At 45.3% G+C, this 10,799-nt stretch overlaps 1 protein-coding gene across 1 annotated transcript; it reads right to left on the bottom strand.

Annotated features, from left to right (window-relative positions):
- Positions 1–9,396: 9,396 nt before the first annotated feature.
- On the bottom strand, positions 9,397–10,374 carry LOC138247081 (free fatty acid receptor 2-like). The gene has a single exon (XM_069201828.1). The coding sequence runs from the start codon at positions 10,372–10,374 to the stop codon at positions 9,397–9,399; it is 978 nt and encodes a 325-aa protein (XP_069057929.1).
- Between the last annotated feature and the right edge of the window lie 425 nt (positions 10,375–10,799).

Below are 10,799 nucleotides of genomic sequence, written 5' to 3'. Positions count from 1 at the left end.
ATGTTACCTTTAGAAAGTGGGCATTTCTCTGCTTATACTGCTGTGCGTGCCTTGCGGCCTGTCTCCAAAAGACATCTGGGGTGGGTAACAGTGACACTTTGTGCATTCCCTCTAGACAGCCACAAACACGGAGATTAGGTGTGTCTGAGTACCCATCTGCATTCATCTGCATTCTGATGGCTCTTCCCGGGCAGGTAGGGCGGGAGAGGATGACACACCTGAATAGGAATGCCTGTCCCCACACAAAGGGCTGATTACCCCTACTGATCGTCTGGAGTCAGGGCTAGGAAGAAAAGACCTCTGTGCACTTCAAATAACCTTCTTTGAAGTCACCTCAACTTTAAAGGCACATTTGGGTATAAGAACTGGGTCTCTGACCCTACCAAATCGGTACACTACTGGACCTGTGAAGAACTCTGCCAGGAGTAAGGACTCTTGTGCTACAAGAAGCCACTCTAGTGGACTGCTTTCCAAAATGGACTACTCTCTGCTTTGATGAATTACTCTCCTGCCTGATGATCTCTGCCCTGCTGAGGAAGGACTGGACCCCTCTCATCTGAACCCAGAGTGACTCCAAGGGCTTGTTAGCTTGCCCCCTTTTCTCCGGCAGTCTCAAGGACATCAAAGACTTCTTGCACCCTGCAATTAGCACCTGGACTGTGTCTGCCAAGAGCTCTGCTCTGTCTAGAATTGTCAAAATCTTCCTGCACCCTACAACCCGCACCTATACTCTCTGCTTTGAGTTCTATTCTGTCTAGAAGTGTCAGGCTAGTCCTTAGCCCTTGGAAGTGAGTATCTGCTGCCCTGCAACTCAAGCAAAGCATTGCATGGATGATGTTGCGCTGATCGGAATCGGTGTATGGAAATGCATCACTGCTGCTGCCAGAGCCTCCGACACGATATTGCCGACTGTGCAGCTCATCATCCCTGGCTCCTGACGCATCTTTGACCTTGTGTTTGGCAGCAACACATTGCTCCAACTTAGCTGTTCAACTGCAGCGCATTGCCTCGATGCCCAACACTACCCGATCTTCGATGCATCCTGGAGGCTGCGCAGCTCGGAACCGTCACATTGCCTACATCTCCTTGATTAACAGCAATGCATCTCCTCCTCTGCTCCACCCATCAAGTCCTCGAAATTGATGCTTCTTCCATCCAAGGTACTTTCTCAGCAACCGCTACATGTTTTCTGTAGCTGGCCAACCCTCAATCACGGTTGGCCTGAACTTTGTATTTATCCTGGTCTAGCACAACCTCAAGTAACCTTTTAGCACTATTGCCTTCTAAGCACTATTTTGGGGTTATATTTAAATATTCATAGCTCAACTTCTACTGATTGCATTTTTGTTGTTTTGGTATTGTTTTACTCATAAAAATATAATTTATTTTTCTAATCATGTGTGGAGTATTTTTTGTGAGGTTTTCATTGTGTTGCTCTGTGTGTGTTGCAGAAACACTTTACACATTGCCTCTTTAGATAAGCCTGACTGCCATGTGCCAAGCTACCAGAGGATGAGCAGGGGTTATCTCTTAAGTATGTATCTGACTTACCCTGAATAGAGTGGTTGTTCCTGTGTGTACAGTGTCCATACTCTGACAATCAGAAGCCCCATTTCTAATAAGGTGCTTCTTGTGAAAGGGCAGGATGCCATCACTCACTCTGAAGTTACCCAGTGGTTGACATGGGCTGACCTTCTGCCCCATGTTGTATGCTGTAGTGAGAGGAAGAAACATTTTGACACAACAACGTTTAAAAGGATGCAGAGGGCTGACTGAAAGACCCTAAAAGTAATGTGTATATATAATTTGAGTAAAATCCAAAGCTCATAGCTAACACCAGGGTACTTTTTTATAAATTAAACTATAGCTTGCAACGAAAATACTGTTGATTTAGCGTTTTCTGGTCCTCCTTCCTGTTGAGCTTCATCAAGAATGTGGCATTGAGGATACATTGAGGATGTTTTGTGCAATACTGCCCTCACGCGCGTGTTCGTGGAACTGAAAAACACCACAGATGTGAAATGAAAACACAGCCACGGGAATGAACCGATCTTCATGAAACTATCTCACGAGCAGGGACAGAGGAAGTCAATGTTTATTTCACGCAGCAGATACCCGTCACATTCATTATTTGAATAAATATAAACCTAATAACAGGAAATATGCGTGGATTTACATCAGAATTTGCTGATATCGCGATTAGGCACATCAGAACAGCGTATTCTTTTTTTTTATTACAGTAGCAAACTCTCGCTTAGATGCAGATTATGGGCCTTTCTGCCCTTCTATAGGTTTTAGGGGCATATTTAAAATGTAATGCACCCTTAAGCGCCCCTCCAATGCCATCATGTGTGCGCCATATTTAAAATACGACCACCATGGCGGGAGTTAGGGTACTAGCGTCAGAATTTTTTACGCTAGTCCGGACCTTTGTAGGATTAGCGTCAAAAATGTCGACGCTAATCCTGCAAAGACCATTGAGGCCCACTTTAATCAATGGTGTGCCTCCTTTTAACGCCTGCCCTGAGCAGGCTTTAAGGGCCATATTTATACTCCGTTTGCGCCGAAATTGCGTCGTTTTTTTTTACGTAATTTCGACGCAAAACTAACGCCAACTAACGCCATATTTATACTATGGCGTTAGAGGCGAATAGCGCCAAAGTTCCCGGAATGTGCGTCATTTTTTAGCCTGAACCCCTTCCTTGCGTTAATGATATGCAAGGGAGGCGTTCCCGTCTAAAAAATGACTCCCAGGCCTTTACGTGGTATTTATACTCCCGGGCAAAAGAGACGCCCGGGAGTTGGCGTGGCTAAAAACGGCGCATTTGCGCCACTTTTTAACGCCTGCTCAGGGCAGGCGTTAAGGGGCCTGTGGGCTCAAAATGAGCCCTCAGGTGCCCTCCCATGCCCCCAGGGACCCCCCCTGCCACCCTTGCCCACCCCAGGAGGACCCCCAAGGATGGAGGGACCCACCCCAGGGACATTCAGGTAAGTTCAGGTAAGTATAATTTTTTATTTTTTATATTTTTTTTTGGTGGCATAGGGGGGCCTTATTTGTGCCCCCCTACATGCCACTATGCCCAATGACCATGCCCAGGGGACAGAAGTCCCCTGGGCATGGCCATTGGGCAAGGGGGCATGACTCCTATCTTTACAATGATAGGAGTCATGTTGATGGGGGATGGGCGTCGAAAATAAATGGCGCAAGTCGGGTTAAGACGATTTTTTCGACGTAACCTGACTTGCCCCATTTTAAGACGCCCATACGCCATTTTCCCCCTACGCCGGCGCTGTCTGGTCTACGTGGTTTTTTCCCACGCAAACCAGGCAGCGCCGGTCTGATTGCGCCGTCTAACGCCATTCCATAAATACGGCGCCCGCATGGCGCTTCAGAATGGCGTTAGACGGCGCAAAACTTTTTGACGCTAAACTGCGTTAGCGCAGTTTAGCGTCAAAAAGTATAAATATGGGCCTAAAAGTGCAGAAAAAAATGGCGCAAAGAAATCTCTTAGATTTCTTTGCTCCATTTTTTCAGTCACCCTAATGTTAGAACGCCCCCGTTCCATACGCAAAGGGTGACAAAGTGGCTCAATGCATGCATTGCGCCACTTTGTAAATATGGACGCTATTGTTCTAACTACCACCATGGTGTGCCCTATTTTAAATACGGCGCATACATGGTGGCGTTAAGGGGGCTCGGGGGCGCAAGAAAAACAGCACTGCATTGGATGCAGTGCCACTTTTCTTAAATTCGTCCCTAAATGCACTAATCCTCATATTCACAAGGATTAAGAAAAACGTGCAAGAGCATTTCAGACCCCCATACAAAATTATAGGTCCGTTTACATTTTCAGGTGTAAAACATTCCTGTAAGCGATTGGCGCATTGTCATGGACGGGCCAATGAATAAATTGTGTCGTAGGGGTGAAAAGTGAACGGTTCTTTACCAGCACAGAAATGAGTCGACGTTCCTTTCAAGTCTGCGAAGGACTTTAAACCTACACAGATCGCACGAGGCCAACAAGCAGCGCTCTCGGAATAACCAATCGCGTCCGAGACCAGCAGCGCTGGCTAGGGGAAATGGCGGAGCCATACTTATGTGCAATACTGGAGCTTAAATCGTTTAAAAAAAAGCTTTTATAAGATTTTGCAAAATATATTTGTGATTTCCAAATGGTGTTATTGGCATTGAGGGCTGCGCGTGGCTTCTGTGGGTATATCTGAACAGTGTACGAGCCACAGGTTCGAATGTCAGCTGACCTACTTCTACCTTTCATCCTTGCAGGGCCGATAACACAGAAACTGCTTGGGAACAGTGTCCCCTGTTAGACAGTCACATACTCTAAAGTGCCGCGACGGTGGAAGAGATACGCATACATTCCCATGTCACAAACACACAATTCTGGACTGTCTAATTTTGCGGAAAGCCTCCTATTTGTTTTGCTGAAACTTTCCATTTCTTTATTGAATAGTAGTTGCGGGCGAGCCTAAAAATTAACAGGGAAAGCGATCTTAGATCCAGTGCAGAAGCTGAGCCCTGGAATTATTTGCTATTTAAACCATAGAAAAAACAACACGTAAAATAGAAAAAGTCTATTCAAATTTAAAAAGTGACTTTCTTTGACATATGAAAACTTTGACATTAGTAGTGCATATGATAGCACTGGACTGGGAGGTACTTTTTTTCAAGTGAATGTTTTGTACAAGTGGGAGCCTGAGATCACGTATTTAAAATTGCCTTCATACTCCATAATGAAGAAAAAAGAGTTTTGAGGGAATAACATATTTGCCTAAGATCACTCAGTTTATGCAGGGAAGCAGCAATTTATCCAGGGTTTCTGGTTTCACATTGTACAAATAAGCCAGTAAATGGGTATGTATTTGTTTTATCTCACAATAAGGCTTCCTTTTTACCTCAGTGCACTTTTCAAAACACGGGGCCTTGACTTTAAGGTATTAGAGCATTGTAACTCTACATGACCACCGCCGCACATAAGGATACATGTTTATAGGTAGGTAGAGATTATGGGCCACATGTAAGAACCTTTGGAGTTGTGATTTCCTATTTGCGATTCTATGCAAATCGCAATTATTACATTGGAATTTCAAATGTATGAAACTCCATTGAGCTTCTTCTGCGATTCCCAGTGGGTCGCAAATAGAGCTACCGCATTAATATTAATGAGGTAGGTCGCAATTTGCGACCCACTGGGAATCACAAAAATTAAAGGGATGGTGGTCTGCTGGAATCTGCAGACCACCATCTCTGTGACTGCTTTTAAATAAAGCAATCTTTTTTTTTAAACGCTGGATGCGTTTAAAAATAAAAAAATCAAACATTTTAGTTTCATTTTTCAAGAGTAGGCAGTGATCCGTGGGACCACCACCTGCTCTGAAAAATTGTTTGCTCCCCCATTCACAAAGGGGAATGGGTCCCTTGGGGACCCCTTCCTGTTTGCACATGGGTTAACACCAATTTGAAATTGGTGTTAACTGCGGTTGTTTTGCGACCACATTTATGGTCACAAAACAATCATACATAGCAATGCGACTCGCAATTAGGAAGGGACGCCCTTGGCATCCCCCTTTCTAACGCCTTCCTAATTACGAGTTGCAAACCTATTTTGCAATTCGGTAAATAGATTACCGAATTGCAAAATAAAATTGTACATACCAAAATGCTTTTTTCTATGCGCAAAATATCCAGATCGTGAGAATCGGACCATTTTTTAACAAAAAAAGCTTTGTACATCTGGCCCTAAGTAATTTGCGAGGAATCACAGGTTGAGCTGGCTCTGAGACCGGACCCTGCTCCCCTAGTTCCCCATTCTGCATCTATGTCTGTAATGCCACATGAAAGCCACATGAAACTTGGCTCGAGGTTGCAACATGACCTCAAGCCGAGCCAGAGCCCGGCTTCCTGCTCGAGCCTGGCTTGAGCTTTAAGTGGCTCGCGACTTCTACTGCAGATCAGTGCGAGTCAAAGAGAGTGCCCATGGAATGGAGAGGAATTCGGCAATATCTGGGGTGGAAGGGGTTAAGGTTTTTAATACGAGGAGGTTGGGTTCCTCTTGTGGTTGGCTATTAGCAATTGTTTGGCGCACAAGACCAGAGGCCAGTATTCTTGGGGTTCTGCAGGAGGGACAGCAGTATCTATCATCAGTGCAGCAGATGCTGGCACCTAGGCAAAAGCCTGGGGGCCACTGTAGCCCAATTATGGCTAGATATTGGTCTCTGAAGAGAGGGCAGAGGATCCCATGGTCCTTCCTTGCCTTAGGGACTGTGGTATCCCTTCCACGGTACTTGAGAGGAGTGTGCACCCCATACCCGAGCAATCCACATGGTTAGATGCAGGACCCGACACGTTTCAGCATCGTCTCTCTACTGAGGAATGATCAGTGCCCTGGCCAAAAGGCTAGGAAAGTGGGTTTAGTGTCAGGGATGCTCAGCTACATACCGACGCTCTGTGCGATCCTGGGCAATTTACTTCTCCATAACTCAGACACCTATCTTTTCTAGCCTCACACAGTGGAGCTGCGTGTGACAAATGCTGCGCCCACCCTCACAAAAGAATATAAAAGTGTGGGGAGCTAGATTTAATAAGGGTCGCATGTCGATGACGTAATTGTTGGCTCTCACACTAAAGCACCATGTTCTGTGCAAAGCTCAACCTTGTGCGCTGATGCTGAGGAGAGTCAGAGGTATCACCAGTACAAATGTAGACATTCAGACACCGGCACGAGATATGGTCATTGAGCATGATGCACAAATCACCAATGTTACACATTGGCTTTTCTCGGCATACCGACTGATTGCCTCTAGTTTGCTCCTGGTCTCACTTGTCCTGGGGGTCTGAGGGCAATCATGGTCAGGCTAATTTAGCTTATCTGGTTTTGTATCAAGTTCAACAGTGTTTCCGGGGGTCTGTCCCTGACACAGCCCCTTTTTGTGGAATTATAAATGTCTTTACGTTCTTACGCTGCTAAAATCTAGAAATTCCCCTATTCATTTATCGTTCCTGGACTGTGATCCTGGATTCCGCGTGGCAATACATGACTACATGGCTGTGATTGTAGTTTAGATGTGAGTATAACTATCTACATGTCAGTGACCCTAGGTTTCACCGGTCTATACATCATTACACATTGACCTTGGCTTACACATTTCTATACATCAGTACATTTCTGTTCTCCCGGATGGATGTGTATACATCACCACAGGCCTGTGATTCTGGATTTCTTCCATCTAAACGTCATTACACGATGGCGATCCTTGCTTGCACATTCCTATACATCACTACAAGTTTGTGATCCTGGATTTCCTGTGTCTATACATCGGCCCTCGGGCTGTGATCCTGGATTGTACATCGAGAGAATCATTACATGGCTGCGAGCCAGGATGAGATTTATTTGTGCACCTTCTCTATCTGTATTCCTGGAAATGAGATGTGTATGAAGAATTACCTACTCACAATAAAGCCCCATCCAGTTCATGAATGGCCCTGTTCCCAACCATTCCTTCCTGCAGGAAACTCACTCCCAGCAAGAATAAGGATCTAGCTCAACCTTCTTGAATTTTGGAGCGTAGTGAATACCTGGATCACACACCACTCAGGCAGGAAGGTGCTTTGTATGATCAACCACAACTCTATCTGGATTCCACCGCTCTCCAACACTTTGGGCCTGATTACAATTTAGGAGGAGGTGTTAATCCGTCCCAAAAATGACAGTAAAGTGACGGATATACCACCAGCCGTATTATGAGTCCATTATATCCTATGGAACTCGTAATACGGCTGGTGGTTTGGGACGGATTAACACCTCCTCCAAAGTTGTAATCAGGCCCTTTATGTCTATTTGCAACTAGTTCTCAGCGACACAATTGGAGCTCCACCACAAACCTAATTTTGGACACAAAACGCTTCGCACAAAGACCATACAGTGAATCCACACACTACCAGTCTCATACAACAATCAGTGTGGCTGGCTACCACACCACCATGAAATATAACGGACCTAGGAAACACTGTACACATGCGACAATACAACAGGTTTGATTTTCATTGCCATTACATCTTTACTCTACTCTGCACAATATTCCTAGATTACCCACCTATACATCCATGCATGGCAGTGATCCTGGATTACACATGAGTATACAATATGACCTGGCAGTCACCCTGGAAACATGTCTATACATCATTACATGATTCTGATCCTGGAATACACATGTGTTGCAACAAGTCTATTACATCTCTTTATCCTGAGTTGCACATATTTGTACAAGAATATGTGACTGTATTCTTTCATTGCCTGTGTCTTTTCATGACTGCATGGCTGTGATGTGTGACTGTACTTCTGTATACAATTACACGCCTTCAACTATTAAATGCATGTGCTTATAAAAGAGTGCATGGCTGTAAGCGTAATTTGTGCCAACGAATGCACGATTACATGTCTGAGATCCTAGTTTGCATGCCTGCTCATAACGTGGTTGCAATGCTCGATTGTGTGTGGTTTATCGTGAATACCTGCAAGGCCTGGTCTTGACTGCTTTACTGTACATCATGCTTGCATGTGCAGAACCAATGAGATCTTCTATGTAAATCCTGGCGAGCCTGTCAAGCACAATATTAATGTGTTCTATCAGGAAAACTCATACCTAAATCTTCCTTACCGGCCCCATTGCTATCAAATACTTTCAGTACAGACCAAAATAAGAGATTACCAGGGTTATTAGAAACACAGTTACTGGTTCACTTGGTTATTCCTCATTTCTTAGTAGATCCTTAGGGTCCAACTATTAATGGTCTGGATTTTCCTCTCCCCTGGAGTTACTGGTACCTCTGGAATTACTTACTTCGGGGCTGGGAATAATCCACCCCTTTTACTGGACTACTCATCATGATGGCTTACATGTCATGAATCTAATGACATAGGGCACAGGCTGGCACAGTTCTGTTTCAGATCATGCACTCTCAGTATGCGCTGGGCTATTTCTGATGGAGCAGGTCCAGGATTGATTTGGCATGTGATTGTCCCCTTTAAAGGCACTCTTCTGCAATAAAGCAATGTTATACGATGTGCCTGAAGAAGCCATTCTGATTAATCACAACTTTTCCATTCAACTCTTAAGCAACAGCACTGCCACCCTGTTGAAAAATATCCATTATGCAGTGTGTTTAAAGAAGCATTACAGGTGAATTTCACAACGCTGCTTGGCCATGCAGTGGGCGGTTCTGGACTGGATACCCTATGGGTGAATAGCTGCTCTTTATAAATCTCTGATTGATTGATTGCTTGACTGGCTATAACACTGCCCCTCTGGCTATCTTCCTCATGGTTCTATCCAGATCAGGTTCAAGCACAGGCGTGGGCTGTCACCCACCAGTCACCGTCAGATGGCAGTAGACAGTGTAGTCGCTATTTGAGGTTTGGCATTTACCACCTCCTCCCCAAAGACTGATGAGAGCCGGTGCTTGGTGGAGATATACGTTTTCTGCAAGGACTTCCAGAAGTGAACAACACCCTTGTCCACTGCTGATGAGAGGAAGTAGAAGATGAGTGGGTCCAGGAAGGCGTTGCAGGTGCTGGGTAGAAGAGCTTCCCTCCTCCACCATACATTTTCCCACTTCACAAACCCAACCACGTGGGAGACATTGTAGGGAGCGAAGCACAGGATAAAGATGGCTACGGTGATTACGGCAACTCGGATAGCTTTCTTCTTCTGGGCAGCGTGCATGCGTGACTGCATCAGGATCAGTATGCAGCGGGCATAACAGAAGATGGTGACTGCCAATGGCACCAGGAAGAGGACAATGGACAGTTCCAGCCTCACCGGCACTAAAATCGCTAGTTGCTCCTGCGTGAAGTTCTCATAACACTCAAGACCATCGTCAGTCTCTTTGACGAAAAGGGTATCGTTGGTGCCATACTTAGTTTCGAGGAAGATCGCAAAGGAGGAATGGCCAATGACAAAGAACCAGAGACCAATAGAGATGCAAAAGGAGTATTTGGGCTTCTTGTAGATCTTGTACATGATGGGGTAGGCTGCTCCCAGATATCGGCCAACGCTTACACTGGTGAGGAAGTAGACACTGGCATAGATGGTGCTGAAGTGGAAAAATTGGTAGATGGGGCACAGCAGCGGTGGTAGGCTCCACTGCTTATAAAAGGTTGCTATGATCTTGACAGGCAGGAACGCGATGAAGATGAGGTCCGAGACGCAGAGGTTTATCATGTAGATCAAGTTGGGCGTCAGCCTGCTTCGAGCTTTCTTGTAGAAGACATAGAGCACAAAGATGTTGGCAGGTAACCCCAAGATGAAGGTCACAAAGTAAATCACCAGGGACAATATTTCCAGTGCTTTATCCATTGTGAAGCATTGTGTGATCGTGGCACAAAAAGGCAGCTCTTCTCCAGAGTGTCAATGCTCATCCTCTGAAACACTCGACTGACCCTCTGGTTGGTCACACTCTGCAAAGTACAAGGCAGCACAAGCAGACAAACAATAAAGATGATGGTAAAAGCCCATGGCAGGTTGCCAGTCAAACAATAGTCTTGTTTACTCTGTGTACTAGCTGGGGGTAAATGGTCCAGAAAGATTGGTACAGCTGCTAATGACTCGTCACTTAGAGCAGTTGAGCTGCAATACCTTTCTTCATGAGCGGCCCATAAAGCCATAAAGTCATAAGCGATTTCTTCCCGGGCTATTAAAAGGCTTTTATTTCAGGGGGCACATTCGTGCCACACACAGATGTGTTTTTAAGCATGGGAACAAAGTGTCATGGCTGACAGTCA

Source organism: Pleurodeles waltl, chromosome 7 (genome assembly GCF_031143425.1).
Source record: "Pleurodeles waltl isolate 20211129_DDA chromosome 7, aPleWal1.hap1.20221129, whole genome shotgun sequence".
Taxonomy (NCBI): domain Eukaryota; kingdom Metazoa; phylum Chordata; class Amphibia; order Caudata; family Salamandridae; genus Pleurodeles; species Pleurodeles waltl.
The sequence above is the reverse complement of the archived record's forward strand: the minus strand, read 5'-3'. Positions and strand labels throughout refer to the sequence as shown.